The 22,320-nt window shown below is 39.4% G+C and overlaps 1 protein-coding gene across 1 annotated transcript in view; it reads left to right on the plus strand.

Annotated features, from left to right (window-relative positions):
• Window positions 1–14,724, plus strand: part of LOC132535737 (fibrous sheath-interacting protein 2-like) — an 81,279-nt gene extending 66,555 nt beyond the window's left edge. Inside the window, exons 25-31 of the mRNA XM_060182639.1 lie at window positions 3,056–5,457; window positions 6,464–6,946; window positions 7,202–7,305; window positions 7,894–7,940; window positions 9,474–9,517; window positions 13,398–13,464; window positions 14,570–14,724. Of these exons, the coding sequence (XP_060038622.1) occupies window positions 3,056–5,457; window positions 6,464–6,946; window positions 7,202–7,305; window positions 7,894–7,940; window positions 9,474–9,517; window positions 13,398–13,464; window positions 14,570–14,724 (3,302 nt within the window). The remainder of the gene's footprint in view (window positions 1–3,055; window positions 5,458–6,463; window positions 6,947–7,201; window positions 7,306–7,893; window positions 7,941–9,473; window positions 9,518–13,397; window positions 13,465–14,569) is intronic.
• Window positions 14,725–22,320: the final 7,596 nt, after the last annotated feature.

Below are 22,320 nucleotides of genomic sequence, written 5' to 3' on the forward strand. Positions count from 1 at the left end.
CAAATTCAGGAGTATTTTCATATCCACACTTGATGCATGTTCATTGTTGTAGTTATTTTTGTTGTTGTTACTGATATCATTGTTGGATAGGACAGAGAGAAATAGAGACAGGAGGGGAAGACAGAGAGGAGGAGAGAAAGACACCTGTAGACCTGCTTCACCGCCTGTGAAGCGACTCCCCTATGGGTGGGGAGCCAGGGGCTCGAACCGGGATCCTTACAGCAGGTCCTTGCGCTTTGCGCCACCTGCACTTAACTCACTGCGCTATCACCCAGCTCCCAACTTGGATGTTTTTTTCAGCTGCTGTTTCCTTGAATCTAGTCTCTTTTCTCTTCTTGTTCTTACCCTTCTGGAATTTCCATTATTTTGATATGTCCTTTCTACTGGAGTCTGATTTACCATAGACAAACGCTCTACAGCCTACTGCCACCTAGTAGAGAGTAGGGGATCGAAAAATGGCATCATCTGTAAGTAATTCATGTATGGCAGTGCTGACCTGCAAAGACCCTACTTTCCAGACTCGTTGTTTTAAGTAATTACTGGAGAAATCTTTTAAAACTTTTACTTAGGGTTCAGAGGTATGTCTTCATACTGAACTCCCCTTCTATGAATGTTTGCATATATGTGTTGGGTTCAACCATGTGAAATAGACATTTCTGTATATTATAAATTGTAAATCATTAATCAACATTATTCAATTCAATTCATTACATGCTGTACAGTTACAAACTGGATAAGAAGCTGAATAATCAAAAAGGTTTTCAGTAGTGAATGAGGCTGCTAGGTATTACTGTAGTTACTCAGAAACATTACAGTGCTACAGTTGAAAATCGCTTCTCTGTTCCAGGATTTCCAGCTTCCTAAAGCAATATAATTATCCAAGGAAGAAACTAGTACTTAAACATGTGAATTTTGTTGGTTTTTTTTATTATTTCCCAACTCACTGGAAATAGAGATTAAAAGAAAATGTAGTTCCTTTATTGATTAGGTTTTTCCTGTTTCTTGAGTGAGGTGCACTTGGGTGAAAATATTGCCAGTATTTTTGTTGTTGTTGTTTACTTTTAGGTCATCATGATGAAAAACTATCTGCCATGTTTACATTGTTGAAGGAAAAATATGAGTGAAAATAACCACTAGGAAGTATAGCTAGTCATTCTTCATTTAATTAATTTTGTGAACATCTCTCTGAATTGGTTATTTTTTATATCATTTAAAGTATTCGAGTATTTGGGGATCGATCTGTTTCTTTCACTGAACTTGCTTTGAGCATTTCCGATACCATTATTCAAGTCCTTTTTAGCAGTGATATTTTAAAGGCAGATATTACACAAAGGGCTTCTGTGAAAACATAATATGTTTACTGCCCACAAGTAGCTGAAGAAGACTATCAAAGTCAACCACAGCTACTTGTGGGCAGTAAACATACCTTGTTTTCACAGAAGATAGTTCAATCCCCAAACACTTGGGAATGAACTTGCTAAAAGTTGCATCTTGTTTTTCCAGTGGCTTCTGCTTTGTTAAAGCTCAGTAAAAGACATACAGGCTATGGTGGGTGCCATTTATACTGACATTTTGCATTCAAATTTATATGGGTCTCTCACAAAACATTTGAAAAAAAAGGCATAAGTAATATACTTATCACAAAAAGAACAAATTATGTAATAAAATAAATAACCATCTTGAATCATTTTTATCTGGAGATAAAAATCTTCAGGTGCATTGAACCATACTTATCTACAAAGATCAATAGATCCTAAACAAAGAGAGTTGTCTCTCACTGTGAATTCAACCATCTTTTTGGAGGAAGTAACTTCTGAGATTTTATGCCAACTCCTTTAGATTTCCTCACACAATGTCTTGACTACTGAAAATCCATATAAGGGAAAAGCCAACATAACCAACATCATTAGAACTTTAGTAAAGTCAACTATACTGGAGTTTGCCAGTACTTGAAGATCACTTAGATGAAAATACATATTTTTCAGAAAAGTATACAGAGATAGTTTAAAAAAAAACTCTTAACCAAATGTATGAAAAATATTAGGAGAGTATAAATCTCCAATTTACATTTATGAATCTATACAAATCAATACTCATAAAAAATAGATACTTTGTCAATAGTCTTTTTATTTACGGGTGGAAATGAAAATGTTTCTTAAGCATTTGCTAGAACATTAATGTCATTTTCCCTAAATTCCCCTCTGAGGGCACTGGCAAATTTTATGGCCATGCCCACAAGGTCTCTATCCTATAAGTTTTTGTCATTAGGGTTTTCAGTAATGCTCATGAGACTATAAAATTTGAGAACCAAATCAATGATAGCATCTTCTAAAAATTTAGCAGATTAAATAGAAGCCTGTGGGAAGGGCTGTTGATTTTTCCTTACCAAGATGTAAGGATTCAGTCACTTGGTCCCTTTCAGTTAAGACATTGATGTAAAATCGTGTAAAAATGGCTGCAGATGGTGGTTCACAATTTCTTTTTTAACGAAGCCAGCTAGTCTCCTGAGAAATGAGCCTCCTCTTTTGCATATATCTTCCTGTACTTCATCTTGGAATTTGAAGTTTTCCATAAGATTATTACCCATGAAGTCAACAGAGTTCTCACTTGCTCTCAGTTGCATACATTCTTCACATTCTTCTGCTGTGGGAAGTCTAGTCTCATCTTCCAAACTTTCTGTTATAATTTCACCAATTAGTTTTGAGGCTACAAACTCAAGATCTGGTGACACTGCTTCTTCATTTAGTTTCATTTCATTCTCAGGCAAAGTGCTTACATGTACTAAAAGCTTGTAAATGATATATTTTAAAAGAGAATGAGGCCAGGCAGTGATACATGATAGCCAAGGACAGTCATCTTTAGTCATGATGTCGAGTTCAATTTTAATGATTCTTTTATCTTGGAGAGAGGAATAAGTTGCTAATTTTCATAAAACTAATAATTCTACCTGATAATCACATATTTGTAGAAAATAACCCTGGGGTTTCCCCTGCTAACACTTTAGGAGATGTTAAATTTGAAATAATTAACAAATTGATAATTTATTCCTCACCAGATGATTCATGCCCACAAGTAGACAGTGAAGCAAGTCGAACAGAATACTGTGATACTGCTTCAAAGTTGATTGATTCACTTCTCAGTGAATTTTCAGATACTCAAATTAAACTGGTCAACCGAGATCATGGAAGTTCGTTTTCCCCAAATGCAGATAAAACTGCATCCATTCGTAAAGTACCTCTTCAGGAAAAAGAACCACCTATGGATAAAATCCCCTCAAAAATAAAAGCTACAGGTATGGATGAAGTACCACCTATACACAAAATGACAACTGCAACACCTTCACATGAAGAACCATCCATGACTAAAATACCATCTGTCAGTGAACTTTTGGTCAACAAAATATTCCACCGCTCTGTATATGAGATTTTTCAGGAATATACACCTCAAGACTCCACTTGTAAAGACATAGATGGCAATGATGAAAATCTATCAGAACTAGCTAATTCAATGATAGAAGAAATTTTTCAACATCAACTAAACTTACTACTTAATGATGATGTTCCAAAATCAGTTTGTTTGCCTCAAAAATCTGAAGCGGTTAGGACAGATTTTTGTAAAATTGCTCAAAAAACCAGCAGAGGATGTCAAACTTTATCCCCATATACCATAAAACTATCTTATGACTTTCTAGAGAACCTAGTATATCATCTTCTATTAAGAATTTTCTCAACGTTCATCAACACTAAAACAAAAGTACCTGAGGTGTACTCAGAAATAGATTTCCTTCAAATGAAGTTAGTAAGCACAATTGTGACAGAGATGAACAAAAATGAAGATATAATTATCCAGAATGTAAAGTCCTTACATACAAATTATAATAAAGTTACTCAATTGGTGTCTCAGACAATTTATAATAACCTCTTGCCACAATTTGGATCTCAAGAGACCATACAGAATTGTGTTGTCAATGGCTGCAAAATTCTTTCAGAGACCATAGTTAATTTAATTGTACAAGAAGTATGTGGAAATCAGTTGCAGAACTACTTTTCCAGTGAGTTTATACCAGAACCATGCAGAGAGACTGTGACAGTTGTTGACGATACCATTCAAACCACCAAATCTCCTCTCTCCAAATCATCATTTTGTAAATTGCCTTTAGATATCATAGAAGAAATTGCTGTAAATTTCTTGTCAAAACTTTTATCAGTGTTCCCAAAAGCAACTAACATAGAAGACAATTCACTGTGTGCTGCCATAAAAAACATAATTTTAAAAATCTTAAATTCATTTCAAAAATACATTTCAAAAAGTCAAATTTCCATCGTGTCACCTTCCAAAAAATCAGCCACTAGATCTTTAGCAGATAATGAAACTATTGAAAAAGTAGCTACTTCTACTTATTACCATGTCTTAAAACACTCTGGATCTCATGGGTCAATGTATAAAGATTTAATGAGCCAAAATACTATCCTTTCCGACATCATAGGATTTTTGATGGTGAAGGAAATTTCAGCTTCAGAATTTCATCATCAAATAGAGGAAGAAACATCAGGTACCTCATTAGTTCTTGAAACTATTAAAATCATGGAAAAGGTGGTCGATATTATCAGTCATAAATGGAAGAAAACATTGTCATCCCCAAAAAAGATCATATTATATGCCAAGGTTTTAGAGGAAACACTGGCATTGTTCTTGGCCAAATTGGTAAGCCTACAAAATGCCTCAAGCAAATGTGTTAAAAACTTATCAGAGCATGAGTTAAGTAATATTGCTTCTCAGTTGACAAAATCTGTCACATCTGAAATTGTCAGAAATAATATCAGTATTGTGGCTACTACTACTAAAGAAAATGTTTTAAATCAAAAAAGTGTAGAAATCATTTCTCAAATAGTCAATTCTGTTTATAATCATGTACTACAACAATCCAGAACACATGAAGGACTCTATTATGATGTGAATAGTAAAAACTGTTTGTTCCCTGAAGAGGTAGCCTCTCTGATCATCAATGGAATTTTAAATTGCCCTTTAGAAACAATTAGCCCGAAATACCCAAGTACTACTATCTGTAGTGATTTGAACATTAAACAAATTGTTGAAAAGGCCCATCAGCATGTGATTAAAATGGAACCTAAGTTAGAGACAAAACTTTTAGACCAAAATTTAAGTGAAGAGAACTCACAAGCCAAAATAATACCTCACTGTGAAAAACAGCCCATCAAAATTGATCCAGTGATTATTGAAGATCATTTGGGAGTAATTTCTATAAAAACACAACCACTGCAGAAACTACAGGATCAATGTTTAACTGACACGGGATATAGCATTGAAGCACTAAGGGGAGAGGCTTCAGTATGTAGAAGGAAGTCTTCAACTCTTGGTACATCCAGTAGAAAAGCAAGAAAAGAAAAACGTGTCTATTTAGACCAAAAAGGGAGATTAAATATAAAGCCGTTAGAGGTAAGTACAAAAGACAATAGTTGAAAGAGAGTAGTGCGATCTTATTTTCCTTCTGTGACTTCCTTCCTCAGATCTACAGAATTACATTAGAAAGTCTGGTCAATTTCCTCTTGCCTAGCCCAATAGAAATGGGTACTCTGATTCATCAAATAGAGTCCTCTGTTTTCCTGGAACTTACCCCTTCGGTAGTGTGGTTCACTGTAAAGGTGTCGGTAATTTCCATTAGCTAGTCAGATTGAATTTAAAAGAAAAACAATTTTGGGGGGGGCTAGATAGCATAATGGTATGCAAAGAGACTCTTATGCCTGAGTTTCCAGAGTCCCAGTTCAGTCCCCTACACCACCATCAACCAGAGCTGAGCAGTGCTCAGGTTTAAAAAAATAATTTAAAAAAAAGCATCACAGTCCCCACCAGGGTGGTGGTGGTGGTTCTTTTTTTTTTTTTTTTTTTTTTTGGTATGAATATACATTATCATAGTATTGTGTGTGTCTGACAGGGCCGGTTAGAATATAAGCTAAGCCAACCTCTATTATTCTCATAATAAATAAAGACACTGTGGTCATATTTATTCATTTTATTTTAATGAGATACACACCAGAGCACTGCTCAACTCTGGCTTATGGTGGTGCTAAGGATTGAACCTGGGACCTCAGGACCCTAGGCAGAGAGTCCTTTACGTAGCCATTATGCTATCTCCCCAACCCGACTAATATCTTTTTAAAAATTTGTTTATCAAGATCAGAAAAGAAAACACAGGTAGAACCTGAAATGGAATTGGCGTATTGCACCAAAGTAAAAGACTCTGGGGTGGGTGGGTGGGGAGAATACAGGTCCATGAAGGATGATAAATGACATAGTGGGGGTTGTATTGTTAAATGGGAAACTGGGGAATGTTATCTATATATAAACTATTGTATTTACTGTTGAATGTAAAACATTAATTCCCCAATAAAGAAATAAATTTTAAAAAATTTGTTTATAATATCTATTGTTTCTTCAATTCCAGCTTGCTAGTAGGAATTCATTTCCCAATTTGTTGAAACCCGACATTACTAAAGTAGAGCTTTTAAAAGACGTTCAGAACAAAACTGATCTTATTATCCGGTTAATAACTCATGATATTAATCAGGACACTTCAGAAATCCCAGTAAAGGAAGCTTTCATTTCTGATGAGAAGGAAATTGTTTTAAAAGAGATTTTGAAGGAAGAGCCAAAATATATGTGCTTTGACGAGGACATGGAAGACATGACACCCATTGAGAGCGGAGCTGCCGAGCCACTGATGAGTGGCAGAATTTCACAGTCATTGCCAGAAAATTGTTATTCTCCAATACCCAGTGTATCAACAAGCAATACTGAAGTATCACCATTTGGTTGGAAAGACATCCAGGAAACATACAAAAGAAAACGTCTTTCTAAGCTTAATGTAACTGCTTCGAAATCAGCTATCAACTCTACCTCCTTTACGGAGATGAGGACAAATCTAACTGTAAGTGAACAATGTAACTACCTCGCACCAAAAGTAAAGGCCTCTGGGTCAGAGGAAGTGTTCGGGTCCTGGAACATGATGGCAGAGGAGGACCTTGGGTTGGGGGCTGGGGGGCTAGAGTATTATGTGGAAAACTGAGAAATGTTACACATGTACCAACTGGTTAGAACTGCTGGCTACACAAATAGTTAAGGAGCTGTTATTATACATTTTACCTGATTCATTACAAATTCTCCTTTGTACCTTCTTTTCCAGGGAAAAGAATCAAAATCTAGTACTTCTGAACCCACACATTTCTTGTTACATAGAATCATGACTTCATCATCATACAATGAAGATGATCTGCCATCATTTACTAGGTACATTCAGCTGAAGCAATATCATTTGCCTAAGAAAATAACCACCTGCCATGAAAATTCCCTTGACAGAATGGGATCCTCAAGGAAGTCAGTTTCTAACCTTTCAACCTCCCCTACTCCTTCCGGAGCACTCATCTGCAGTCCCAATTTTTCCATTTCAATTTGTCTGACTTCCACTCCCTTTCTCCTGGAATGTGTGATCTAGTTAGCATAGCTAAAGTCTTTAACTAACGTAATAGATCCTTGAACCTGGGAGGAAAAAAAAAACAGGTTATGAATAGTCTAATTAGTCCCATACATATATGTATATTAATTTTACTTATTTATTATTGGATAGACAGAAATTGAGAGGGAAGGAGACAGAGAAACACCTGCATCCCTGCTTCACCACTCTTGAAGCTTTCTCCCTGCAGATGAGGACCAGGGGCTTGAACCCAGATCCTCAAGCACTGTAGTGTGTGCGCTTGTGTGAAGCTTAACCAGGTGTGCCACCGCCTGGCCACAAGTCCTTTTAAGTATCTAGTTAGTCTAGGTAGTCCGTTTAAGTATCTAAATGCTCAATAATGACTGTCTTTTATCCTTTTTCAGTAATGATGAAGATCATTCTACTGGTCCGAGTGCAAAAATAACAGAAGGTGAGATTAGGAGTTTTTTTTTCTTAATTTAAATTAGATTGCACTTAAAAGAAGACTATGTTCATTGTATTGATGGATTTCACTGTCATCAGACCTAAAATTAATACTGATATTTCTCAGTAATTGATTACTGGGTCAGTTTATGAGTTAACATGAGCCAACTAGTTTGCTTTTTCTGAATAACTTGTAAATTTCATTAATTATTTTGGTGTAAATTATGGGTTGTTTACTGAGTTTACAAATACCAGGCCCCCAGGGAAAACATCCAGGAAATAAAAAGTCCTAGAGTCTGTTGCTACTAGGATTTAGTTATATAAGAGCATGTGTTTGTTTTGTGTAGCTAGCTTAGCCCTAGTAAAAACATTAAAAGCCTTTCGAAGCGAAATGCCATTTACTTATTTAAATTTATTTTTACTTGATAGGACAGAGAGAAGTTGAGAGGGAAAGGGAATAGAGAGGGAGACAGATACAGAAAGTTCCCTGCAGCACTGCTTCACCACTCATGAAGCTTCCCTCCTCCACATAGGGACTAGGGGCTTAAGCCTGGGTCCTGGAGCATGGTAACATGTGTGCTCAATCAAGTGCACCACAGCCCAGCCCCCTTCAAAACTGAATTTTATCTTATTTTTTTTAATTTTGATAGAAAAAGAGAAATCGAGGGCTGGTGAGGAGAGAGCAAGCGAGAGAGAAAGACACCTATAGCCCTGCTTCACCACTCATGAAACTTCCCCTACATATGGGAGCCAGGAGCTTGAACCGGGTTCTTTCACAGGGTAATGCACACAGGTGTGCACTCAACCATGCTTTCTTGCCTCCCTCTCTATCCTCTTTCCCTGTCAATTTCTCTCTGTATTATCAAGTAAAAAATATATTTAAATTTAGCTTTGAAAAACCTTTTGATATTTTTACTAGGGCTAAGCTAGTTACACAAAAGTCCACCATGCTGATGGACTTGGTGCTGGGAATGAGGCAAACAGAAAAAGCAAAGTGATTCCTACAGTTTAGTTGTCAGCAATCAAGTATATCATGGTACCATTTGATAACAGAGGAAAGGCTCAGTGAACACAGAGAGGGAAGAAAGTGAAGACAAGAATTCTACGTGGACTTCATGAGATGAAGAGGATATTAGATGTGAACAGGTCATGTTGAGCAGTTGGATCCTTAAGTCTAGAATTCAGTGTGAAAATTGGGATGGGCAATATAAATTTTTGGCTTCACGGAAGAAAGAATAAAATCTCAACTTGATTCTGATTATCTAGAACTCTCAAAATGCCTAGAATTTTTCTGTGTCTTTTTCATTAAAATAATCTCTAGATATATCCAGAAAGGTTGCTATGCTTTTAGGCTAGATACTATAAAATTGATATTTAAAATAAGGGCCCTGAGAAATCAAATATCCCCAATCAATTTTTAAAATCATTTGCCTGGTTTTTATGAGTCTTTGATGAAAGTATCAACATTCTTTTTTGTGTGTGTATCAGATTTTGTCCATGTCTCAGAAATAATTCTACCAATTTTGTGTTTTGCTTACAGACAGTCTTTACCGTATAGGTCTGGAGAGTACAAGCAGCCTTAAGGTAAATGTTTGTTTCTTTCCTGTTTCTTCACTGTGAGCTAGGGGAACATAATAGAAGTGGCCCCGTTGTCAAGGTCACCTAAGGGAGGTGTGCTTTGCAGGGTGACAGGAAACACTCCAATGACCCCATTTTCCTGCACTCAAATCTCTCTGAGCTGGGGTGTGCCTGTAAGTCCATCTCATTGGAAGGACATCATGGTGGAGTGTGTCCCTTCCATGCCTTAGGCCCTGGGTTCTATCACAGGCACCAAATTCAAGATAAAGCTCTTCATCAAAACCCTCACTTTGGGGTTAAGCCATTGTCCCTGTTCACTGAGCCCCTTTAGCATCTCAGAACAATTCCACTCCTTCACTCCTATAACCTCTAGAGAAGGGTGTCACAGTGGGGTCCCAGAGAATTCCAGGTAAGCTCCCTGAGGATGGGGACAAGGAAGGAATAGATGCTTCAAAGAGGAAAGGTCATTGCTTGAGGGAAATTAGGGCTGACTCCAAATACTTCTCAATGCCCCTAATGATTAACTCATTTTAAAAATGGGCTTTAAATTATTTATTTTTATTATTATATTTAGTACTTTTTATTTAAATGTTATGTTATTTGATAGGACAGAGATAAATTGAGAGGGAAGGAGGATAGAGAGAGAGACGAGCAACACTACTTTAACTCTTGTGAAGCTTTCCCTCTGCAGGTGGGGACCAGGCTCTGAACTCAGATCCCGCTGCCTCGTAACATGTGTGCTTAACCAGGTGCACCACTGCCCAGCCCCTTATTTTTATTTTAATAAGAGAAACAAAGAGAGAAAGACACACAGAGAGGGACTAACACAGTGCTCAGCTCTGGCTTATGGTGGTGCTGGAGATTGAACCTGGGACCTCAAAGCCTCAGACATAAAAGTCTTTTGCAGAACCATTATGCTGTCTCCTAGCCCTTCTTTTGTTTTCATGAGGATTCTCTGGCATATGGTGGCACAGAGGGTTGAACCTGGGACCTGTGTTGCACAGGTGGTGCAAGTCCTGTGCTCTACTGCTGTGCTGTCTCCCCAACACTACAACTGACCCTTCTGGGCAGCTTCCCAAAGCCTGGACCACTCCTCAATGGACTCCCAGAAACTCCTCTCAGCTAAGTCCTCTTAGGAAGCCTAAAGTGAGGCTAAAACTGCACATCCTGCACTCTATTCTGTGTCCTCTTAGCTTCCTGCTCATTTTAGCCATCCGACACCCAATCTGGGTACATACACAGCTCCCACTTGTCACTGCCGACATCTGTTTGACCATCTCGAGTGTCACTTAGAGACCACGATTTCCATGTAAGATATTAAGAGGAGAAGTACTCTCCAGCCTGGAGGTCTATTGACAGGCTTTACCTTTTGCTCCACTGATTCCCTGACTCTGAATTCTTTGTGCTGTTCTTCCTTCTCGCTGGCTGTGATGGGTTTTTCCACTGCAAGCCCTACACTCTACCTGCTCAACTGCCCCTTGCTCAGCTTCTTCATTTTCTCATTTGAAAACTATCAACGTGTCATCCATTCTGCTACTTGGTACCCCCCAGAGAGTTCCATGTATGGTGAAGCAGTGTTCTCTCCTTCCTCCTCCTCCTCCTCCTCTCTCTCTCTCCTTCAACCTCTTCCTCCTCTCTCTCCTTCCCTCCAAAAAAAAAAAAAAAAGGTTTGGTGCCCTTTATAGAGGAGCACAAAATTATGCTAGCTTTCAACTCCAAGAAAACTGTGGTCTACAGATAAATGAGTGCATCCAATATTAAACACAGAAAAATATTCAAAAATATTAAAAATTAAATATTATACTGCACATCCTCCAATATTAAACACGGGAAAAAAGACACCATTATACCTCCATCTCTCTCTCTCTCTCTCTCTCTCTCTCTCATTGCCACCAAGGTTTATCACTGAGGCTCAGTTCCAGCACTATAAATAAATCAGTGGCCATGCCCCCTTCCTCCCTCTATTTTTATCAGATAGGACAGAAAGAAATTGAGAGGGAGGGAGTCGGGCGGTAGCGCAGGGGGTTAAGCACGCATGGCGCAAAGCCAAGGACTGGCTTAAGGTTCCCAGTTCGAGCCCCCTGGCTCCCTACCTTCAGGGGAGTCACTTCACAGGCGGTGAAGCAGGTCTGCAGGTGTCTTATCTTTCTCTCCCCCTCTGTGTCTTCCCCCCTCTCTCCATTTCTCTCTGTCCTATCCAACAATGACAATATCAATAACAACAAAAATAATAACTGCAACAACAATAAAAAAGCAAGGGCAACAAAAGGGAATAAATAAATAAAAATATTAAAAAGAAATTGAGAGGGAAGAGGAGACAGAGGAGGGAGGGAGAGAGAAAGCACCTCCTGCAGGTGGAGAGCATGACTAGAACCCAGGCCCTTGTATATAGTGATTTGTGTGCTTAAACAGGTGTGCATTGCCTGGCCCCAATCAGGCTTACCACCAGAAGCCTTATTATAGTCTCCATGGACACACATAAGAATCCATCCTTCCCTCCCACACACCCACTCCCCCCAGAACCAAACACCCTACTGTTACTGTCACTCCTTTATCCACTCTCACTCAGCCATACTGGCTTCTTACAGCCCCCTTAAATGCCAAGCATGCTCCCACTTGGGAGTCTTAGCACTTGTTCTTCCCCTGCTAGGTAGGAACACAACATCCCCAGAGAGCTGTGTGTCTTGTTCTCCCTGAGTCCCTTTGTCTTCAGTTTTTGCCTTCCCTCCCCAATGTGCTAGTAGGAATACACACACTATCCTCCTTATCCCTCTTTATTTTGTCTTCACAGCATTTACGTCACTATTTGATCATTCATTCATCCAACAACTATTCATCCGGCTCCTACTATGTGCCAGGCACTGGAGATAATAGCAGGAAACTAAACAGACAAGTGTACTTGCCCACATCCTCTTGTTCATTATATATTCCCTTGATTAGAAGCCTGACAGTAATGAGAACTTTGATTTGTTCATCACCTCAGGTCTTTGCCTAGCACCCAGCACAGGACTGAAATATAGTAGACAGCCAGCAAATGTTTGTTGAAAAAAACTGCCTTGACTTTCAGAGTCAAATTCGGTCTTTACATCACTTGTCCCCCAGCTTCTACTTGTGAATCTGCCATACAGCCGGATCTGGGAATTTATTATTAGCTCCCAGGAGAACCACAGAGGAGAGGTTCTTGACCTTGACTGCTCATAAGAAGCATCTGGCAAACTCTGAAAAACAACTGACAATCCCAATCCCACCCCACCCCACTCCCAGAGTTTCTGATTCAGTTGGCAGTTGGTCTGGGTTTTCTTGAGTCTTGAATCTTCTAAAAACACCCACGTTGAGCACAAACCAGTGACTTAACCTACTCATCATTCATCTCGGGGCATCCGTCCCTCCTCCTTTTTTAGATCACAATCTAGTTGTATAATAAGACCAGTCAGGGGGGAGTCGGGCAGTAGCGCAGCGGGTTAAGCACAGGTGGTGCAAAGCACAGGGACCAGCCTAAGGATCCTAGTTTGATCCCCTGGCTCCCCACCTGCAGGGGAGTCACTTCACAAGTGGTGAAGCAGGTCTGTAGGTGTCTATCTTTCTCTCCCCCTCTCTGTCTTCCCCTCTCTCTGTATTTCTCTCTGTCCTATCCAGCAACAATGGCATCAGTAACTACAACAATCAAACAACAAGGGCAACAAAAGGAAATAAATAAGTAAGTAAATAAATAAATAAATAAATAAAAGACAAGTCAGGGGATTTAGAACATCTATCAGTTCTTGTCCTGCCCTCCAGAAGTCCTGTAAAATTGGAGTGGGGTCCAAGCATTCCTATTGTTTAAATTTCTCTCAGTGGTTCCATTATGGGACAGAAGTTTATGCTAGTGTTTCATTTTTTTTAACAGTTTTACACCCTATTCCAACGCGAAAGTATGGGAACTAGCATACCTTCTTCCAAAGGCGGTACTTCAGGTACAATATATTTTTTATTTTATACTAAGGCTCTCAAGGATGTCATGTGGAATACAGCAAGTTAACAATAACCTTCCACAGTGAGGAATCCAAACTGTTAGCCAAAGGGTTCACACTATCTCTGGGAGTGAGTGAGAGTGAGTGAGTGAGTGAGTGAGTGAGTGAGTGAGTGAGTCAGTGAGTCAGTGAGTCAGTGAGTAAATGAGTCAGTGAGTTTCTGTTCTTCTAGCCAGTACCAATCTGGATTCATATATAGAATCTACATTTGCTATCTTCTACCTTTGTTGTAGTGATAGATTCTTGAGATTCCCAAGGTTATATTACTTAAGAAGATAAAAACTCTCCTAGACCTTATATTTTTATAGGAAATGAGAAAGTATAGGCTTTATCGCTCTGTCTTTCCATGACTTCCTGTCATTGCTGTATCAGCAACATAGATAAATGCTGATGTCTGTCCTTCCTGATATGACAACCATCTTGTTAGCATAAACTATGATATGCATTAAGAGCTCATTGCACAAAATTAGTAGTGCAGAAAAATGGGTCCAAAGGGAGACTCTTACTGGTCAGCCGCTCCCTGATAACTCACACCACAAACAGATTACTTGGGGTCAGTCAACTGACAGCTTACTGAAAGCAAGTGGGAAATGACAGCCTTTTTTTAATGCACAGCTGCTTTCATCTGGACGTTACGAGCTGGATGTCTGCTCTGCTGAGAATTAGAATAACCTTCTCGAGGGCAATTAGCTCATCAGGCTTTTTTGGACAGCTCTCTGCTAGAAGGAGAGGCAGGCACTGCTGATCTGGCTCAAGGAGCGCCAGGTGGCAGGGAGTGCTCATCAGAAGGCTAGGCCTTGTTGCCAAATTGGACCCTTTCTGCCCATATCACCTCAGATGAGGTGTCTTATGTCCTGTAATTTCTCCTAGTGTGTGCTCACTAGGAGTGTTTGGGGGGAAAAAAGAAGAAGAGGAGGAGGAGGAGAGGCGCACATTAAAAATGAAAAGTCACTGTGTAAATGCTTCTTTCTGAAGTATTAAGTTTTCAACCCACTAGTCAGACAACCTCAATTCCAAAACCTGATCAATGACTAATATTTCTCTTTAGGTGTGATGGCAGATGATGAAAATGCTGGTACTTCAAAACAAAGAGTTGGTGTAATAAAGAAGATGTCATCTGCTCTATCCAAATTATTTCCGAAACCAAATGCTGATATTCCTAAATCATCTCCACCTTCACCTCCTAATGTAGATAAAAAGTAAACTTTCTGAACTTGAACTCAAATCACCAGGTTCAGCAACCTTCAAAATAAATGTCTTGCATGGCCAATATGACTTACACACTGGTTCTTGTAGATACTGATAAGAGCAGTGAAAGTTACAAATAATCAAGGGGAAAGAGAGTTGGAGCAGTGCTATAGATAGACATGTTTTAAAGTTTTATGTATTGATTTAATAATGATCAACAAGACCGTAGGATAAGAATGGGACAATTCCACACAATTCCCACTGCCAGAGTTCTGTATCCCACCCCTCCATTGGAAGCTTTCCTATTCTTTTTATATATATATATATAATTTTAAAAAGGAGACATTAACAAAACCATAGGATAGGAGGGGTACAACTCCACACAGGTGCCACCACTAGATCTCCATATCCCATCCCCTCGCTTTCCTATTCTTTATCCCTCTGGGAGTATGGACCCAGGATCATTATGAGGTGCAGAAGGTAGGAGGTCTGGCTTCTGTCACTGCTTCCCCACTGGACATGGGTGTTGATAGGTCTATCCGTACTCCCAGCCTGTTTCTATACAGATAGGCATTTTTGGCAGGAGGAGATGGGCCTTACCTACAGATCTACCTACCAGGCAGTATGGGATTTCAGCTTTACTTCTGTAGGAAGCTTTTTGCTTCGGTCTTGCTGGGAAGACTAAGGCCCCAGAAAAAGTGTGATAGCCACAAGAAATATCAGGTATTTCTGGTGCTCTGGAGGTTGGAAGAAGGGAGTCATTGCTAGGCACTGGAGTAGCCATGAGAAAATTCCTGGAGGAAGTGGAATTGAGGCACTCCTAAAAGACAGGGAGACTGAAGTGGGCATGGCGTGTGTCATAAAGGCTTCCACACTGGGTCAAACAGGCTGCTTTCAGTGTTGCTGTGCCTGAGTCATCTAGATTAATGCAGCCCCCCACCCTCACCCCCCAAAAAAAAATAACTGTTCTGTGATGATGGAAATAGTCTGTACATACTAATTCCAGGCAGATAGCCATTAACCCCACATGGTTATGGAGTCACTAGTTTACCTGAAGAATCTTCTTTTTTATTTATTTTAATTCAAGCATATATTTGCGCGCGCGCACGCGCGCGCACGCATGTGTGTGTATGTGTGTGTGTGTAATAGTGGTTTACAAGATTGTCAGATTACAGGATATAGTTCCACACCATTCTTATCACCAAAGTTCTGTGGCCACACACTCCCATAGATAACCACCGTAATGCTCACAAAGTCTTAGAAACAGTCTTTTTGGATTTAAGCACATATAACTTGTGGTGTAGGGAAATTGTGAGGATGTGGTTGAGCTTGGCAGGGCTTGACTTGAGGGGACATCCATCTCTCAGTCTCTCTCTACTGAGAGGTTGAGCAAGGAGGGACACAACACCCCAAGGTTTGCCTCGTCTTATCAGACTCCCTGTCTCACAAAGCACCCTGCATTCCTGATACTATGGCCTGCTCCCTTAGTATCTACAGAATCATTGTTTTGCCTGAAAGATCCCCACCCATTCTATTCCTTTGATCTATCTTCTTTCTACCCTCAAGACCCTCCCTGTCTGCAGGGTATTATTTATCCTACCAGTTAAAACCCCAACAGTTGCTAAGGAAGTTCCTACCTTTCCCAGCCTGTTTTGCCTTTCTCCACCTCTTTCCAAACCACGTCAAGCCATTTCCATTTCTGACTTGCCACTTCCGGGTCCGACTCTTAAAAGCCCTGGTTCTCTGATCAAAAAATAATTGAATCACCTCGCCACCACCAGCTCTGTTCTTGAGTCATCTCTCTCGTGTCACTGAGTAAGTAGCAGCCCAGGCTGGCTCCGGTCGCATTCTCTCCAACCCAGAGAGTACGCGCCCAGGAAGAGGCACCCCCACGCTAGCCTGGCATTGGGGAACCAGGCAGTGGTTCTTCTGATTAAGTGCACATGTTACCATGCATGAGGACCTGGGTTCAAGCTCCTGGTTCCCCACCTGCAGGGGGGTAACTTCATGAATGGTTGAACAGTGTTTCCAGTGTCTGTCTTTCTCTCTCCCTCTCCTCTCTCACTCCCTATTTTCCTCTATATAAAAGAAAAAAGTGACCACTAGGACTGGTTGAGTTGTGCAGGCACTCAAGCCCCAGTGAAAACACTGCTAGCAAAAAAAGAAAAAGGGGAGGGGGCGTGAAGAAAAAAATAAGTCACTTGGCTAGTACATTGTTTTCCTTTGTACTTGACCCTAGTTTGATCCTGGCCCACACTTCATTGAGAGAACCTTTGATCCATATTCTCTCTACCTAAGTATTCTTCAAAGTGTAAAATATGTCTTGGGGCTGGGAGGTAGCTCAGTGGGTTAAGTGCACATGGCACGAAACCATGTGGACTGGTGTAAGGAATCCAGTTCAAGCCCCGGGCTCCCACCTGCAGGGGGGGGTCACTTCACAAGCGTTGAAGTAGCTCTGCAGGTGTCTTTCTCTCCCCCTCTCTGTCATCCCCTCCTCTCTCGATTTCCCTCTGTTCTATCCAACAATGAAAGCAATAACAACAACAATAACAATAATGATAACAAGGGCAACAAATGGAAAAAAATAGCCTCCAGGAGCAGTGGATTTGTAGTGCAGGCACTGAGCTCCAGCAATAACACTGGAGGCAAAAAAAAAAAAGTAAATATTTTTTAAAAAATATATATGTCTCTTGGGAGTAGGGTGGTAGCACAGCGGGTTAAGTGCAGGTGGCGCAAAGCTAAGGACCAGCGTAAGGATCCCAGTTCGAGCCACGGGCTCCCCACCTGCAGGGGGGGTCGCTTCACAAGCAGTGAAGCAGGTCTGCTGGTGTCTACCTTTCTCTCTCCCTCTGTCTTCCCCTCCTCTCTCCATTTCTCTCTGTTCTATCCAACAATAATGACATCAATAGCAACAACAGAATAACTACAAGAATAAAACAAGGGCAACAAAAGGGAATAAATATTTAAAAAATATATATGTCTCTTTCCACAGTATTCTCTGACTCACTATCATTGTTCGGCAAATTTCCAAATTATTATTTCCAAATCTGTGGTGCATACTGCAACAGACTGTCTTTAAAAAGAAAAAATGCATGTAACATGTAAACTTTATTTTTGCAATAGTTTTCCTTAATTTTTTTGTTATTTGTTATTAATAGTTTGTTATAAGATTGTAAGTTTACAATGTAATTGTAAGATTACAACACACCCACCACCAAAGTTCTGTATCCCCCACCTCCCAAAGATAACTAATCATAGTTCTTAGAAGTCTTACAAAAAAAAAAAAAGAAAAGAAAAGAAAAAAGAAAGAAGCTTTGGGGACTATCATCTGAGTCTTTCACATTCTCTCTCTCTCTCTCCCTTTTTACCTCTGTGATTCTAAAGAAATAGAAAGTGCAGGAGACAGAAGAAAGGAGCATGGAATAGAAAGAGATGTGAAGAATAAGAGTACTTCTTGCCAGCTGCCATTTCCTAGTGGCATTGTTCAGCAGCGCTGACTTTACTGTTTTGTCTCCAGTTTCAAATGAAGTCGACCCTCATTTTTTAAATTTATTTTTTGTCTAATGAATTAAATGTTAAAAGACAAGCAACAATGGGAAGAAAAGTGTCTTCCATAGCTGTTCAAAGTCTGCTGGCTGAAAGACAAAAAGAATGTGTGAGCTAGTATGGGAGATCCTCGCAGAGGGAACCATTTAAATATAAACAGACAAAAGCACTCAAATTACAAATAAGTGGCCCCATTTTCAATGAAAGAAAATGTAAATTAGAGTAATCTGAAGGTAATACAATATCTTTTCAGAGAAGAAAATAAAATTACAAACTTCATTATTGTCCAGGATATATGGGAAGAATTACTCTTGAGCACTACCATGTGAATGGTTTCACAAATCTGATTTCTATTGTCTAAAGGAAGCAGTCAGTAAGACAACGTTTGCTTTTTTATCTGTGTTTTTTGGATCTGGTGAGTCCACTTTGAGGAGCGTGGATCAAGGGAATAATACAAAAGAAAAGGTTTTTCACCAAAGTAAAAGACTCTAGGGTGGGTGGTGGGGAGAGTACAGGTCCTGGAAAAGGATAACAGAGGACCTAGTGGGGGTTGTACTGTTATGTGGAAAACTGAGAAATGTTATGCATGTACAAACTATTGTATTTACTGACAACTGTAAATCATTAATCCCCCAATAAAGGGAAAAATAAAAAAAGGTTTTTTTAAATGAGTTCCATAAAAATGCATTAAAATGAAAGTACACATGTACTAAATGCATATCAAAATTATCACAAAATTAATATTGATTATGATTTAAAAAAATAAAATAATTCAAGTGGGGGACTGGACAGGAAATGCTATCCATCCACTGAAAATAACAAGGATATGACTGGGGAGACAACATAATGGTCATTCAAAAAGCTTTTCATGCCTTGTGAGACTATGTGAAAGCTTGGTAGAGCTTAGGGGAGCTCTCCCATCCTTGGATGGAGGTCTGGAAAGACACCCCACTTGTTAGCCTCTCTCCTTATAGAGATGAGCCAAGAGGGAAAAGTCCTCCAGACTCAGTTTCTCCTTGTTAGTCTCTCAAGCTCACAGAAAGCCTACAAGCCTCTCACACTTAATTTCCCCTTCTAGCAGCTGGCCAAATGGCTGCCTGCTTTAGGATTCACTCAAAATTCACACATCCACTTCACCTTGTGATCATAAAGGAGAACACTCTCTATCATACACCCCTAACACCAGACAGTGAAAAGCCCCCAAAAGTTATTTTCTTGTGCTCTTTGATATCTATGATTTACATCAAGTTTTGTTTTTCTTTTCTCTACCTCACCCTACTGGTTTAACCCCTATGCTTCTCACAAATGCCTTTGGATAATTAACTTGCCTGCATCATGGAAACTAATTGTTTTGACCTTTATGTATCACATCAATTCTTGTCATACCAGCCCCCTACCATAGGGGCAAGCTGACCTTTAAGAAACCTGTAATTTCTGACATATGTGAAAAATGTTCTTTGTTTAACTCTATATATAATCCCGTACCCATCTCCAAATAAATCAGTGTTTGTACCAGAATACTCCCCAAGTCCTCCTTTCTGAATCACGCAGTCCCTACAAGCCGGTGAGGGAGGATTGGAGACTTGCCCCCTGGATGGATCCCCTCCATGGGAGTGCCAGCAATGTCTGAAGCACAAAACGCCCCAGATTCAATCTCCAGTACTGCCAGAAGCCAGGTAAGACATGAGCAGTGCTCTGTTTTAAAAAAAATAAGAAAGAAGAAAAGAAAGATAAAGAAAATGAAAAGTATAGTGACAATATAAACATAAATAAATAAATTACAGCCAACACGAAATAAGATGTATACTCTGGTGACAATCACAATGTATAGTCCATGGTTTAACAATTATATGGTGTATTAGTAGTCATATGGTGTATTAATAAAAGTTGGGGTGGGGAAGGGGGGACTTGTCACAGCAAAGTCACTTTGCTATCCCTGGTCAACTAGGAAAAGCAATAAAAATCACCTGAAAACACAACAAAATATGACCAGGATTCCTTAAGAAACCAAGTTACAGACGAGCACAGATACATGTGGTTCATGGATAGAAAAGGGGTGAGGGAGAAATTCCTGGGAATAAAATGTAATGGGGCGGGGGAGGCAGCAGTAGCACAGCAGGTTAAGCGCACATGGTGTGAAGCTCAAGGACCAGTGTAAGGATCCCAGCCCCCGGATCCCCACCTTCAGGGGAGTCACTTCACAGGTGGTGAAGCAGGTCTGCAAGTGTCTATCTTTCTCTGCCCCTTCTGTCTTCCCCTCCTCTCTCCATTTCTCTATGTCCTATCCAACAACTATGACAACAATAATAACTAGCCACATTAAATGCAGAAACAGAAATAGACAGCAATGACAGAAACCCCCAAATGACCAGACAGGCCCAGATCTAGATAAAATGACAGAGTTCAGAAAACTCATTATGAAATCAATTCAAGAAACTAAAGATTCAAGAACTCAGTGATCATTTTACCAAATAATAAAGTACAGAAAAAATCCAAACAGAACTGCAGGGCTGAGAGGACACTTTGAATACAGTCAAGGCTGAGGTAAGGGGCCTCAGAAATAGACTTAATCAGGTGGAGAATAGAACAGCAACACTAGAAGACACAATCACCATACCCTGTGAATTGAAAACTGTTGGAGAAGAAAGGTTAAGGAAAAAAAATTCTCCATGAAATAGCAGATTCCATCAAAAAGACAAATGTCTGAATTATTGAGATCCCTGAGGAAGAAGAGGGAGAGAAAAAGGAGTAAAGAACATATTTACAGAAATTTTAGCAGAAGTTTTTTCATACCTGAGCAATGTTCAAATCATAGAAATTCAAGAAGATGAACACACACCCAAATTTTTGAATCCAAAATGACACACACCAAGACACATTATTGTAAAACTATCAAAAACTAGGGACAAGGAAAAAATATTACAGGCTCCCAGGGAAAGAAAGGTCATATACAAAGTCAGAACCCTCAAGCTTTCATCAGATTTCTCATCACAAACCCTAGAGGCAAGAGGGGGAGTAGAATGCCATATTAAAATTATTAAAAGATAAGAATTTCCAGCCATAAATTGTGTATTCTGCTAAATTATCTTTCAAATATGAGAGAGTAATGAATAGGAAAGCTATCAGGGGAGGGAATGGGATATGGAGTTTCGATGGTGGGAATTGTGTGGACTTGTACACCTCTTATCCTATGGTCTTGTCAGTGTTCCCATTTTATAAATAAAAACTTTTTTTTAAAAAGACCCTCTAGAAATTGAGAATAGAAGAACAATTTCTCAACACAATAAAAACCATTTACAACAAACCCACAGTTAATAACATTCTAAATGGGGAAAAGCTGAAAAACTTAAAATAAGGAACCAGACAGGGATGTCTACTATCTCTACTGTTATTCATCGTAGTTCTTGAGGTCCTTGCCACTGCAATCAGACAAGATATATTTGGAGGTTCACCCCCTGAACATGGGAAATGAAAACAAGAGTAAATAAATAGGATTACATGAAACTAAAAAGCTTCTACACATCAAGAGCAAGCTACACAAAGATAACCAGGCAAACTAGTAAATGGGGAAGATATTTGCACATCACATATCAGACAAATGATTGATATCAAAACATCTTTACAGAATTAGTACAGATCTACAAAAGAGACAAAAACAACCCAATAAAAAGTGGGCCAAAGAACTAAACAGACAGCTCTCTAAAGAAGAGATACACATGGCCCACAGATACATGAAGAAATGCTCCACATTACTTATAATCACAGAAATGAAAAATTAAAACTACACAGAGATTCCATCTCACACCTATGAGAGATTTATAGTATATATTCTAAGGTATAATTCTCTGCGATCAAAAACATGATATTGTGTACTTTGGGACAAAATGGGTAGAATTGGATGTGATTATGCTTAGGGAAATAAGTAGAGATGAAAGACAACTATCAGATGGTTTCACTCTTATGTGGAATCAGGACATCTGATTTACATGAACTTGTCAAAAAAAATCCAAACAAAACAGAAGTAATCAAACTGTTAAGACTTGTGGGAACTATTGTGGCTTTCTT

This window comes from Erinaceus europaeus, chromosome X (genome assembly GCF_950295315.1).
Source record: "Erinaceus europaeus chromosome X, mEriEur2.1, whole genome shotgun sequence".
Classification (NCBI taxonomy): Eukaryota; Metazoa; Chordata; class Mammalia; order Eulipotyphla; family Erinaceidae; genus Erinaceus; species Erinaceus europaeus.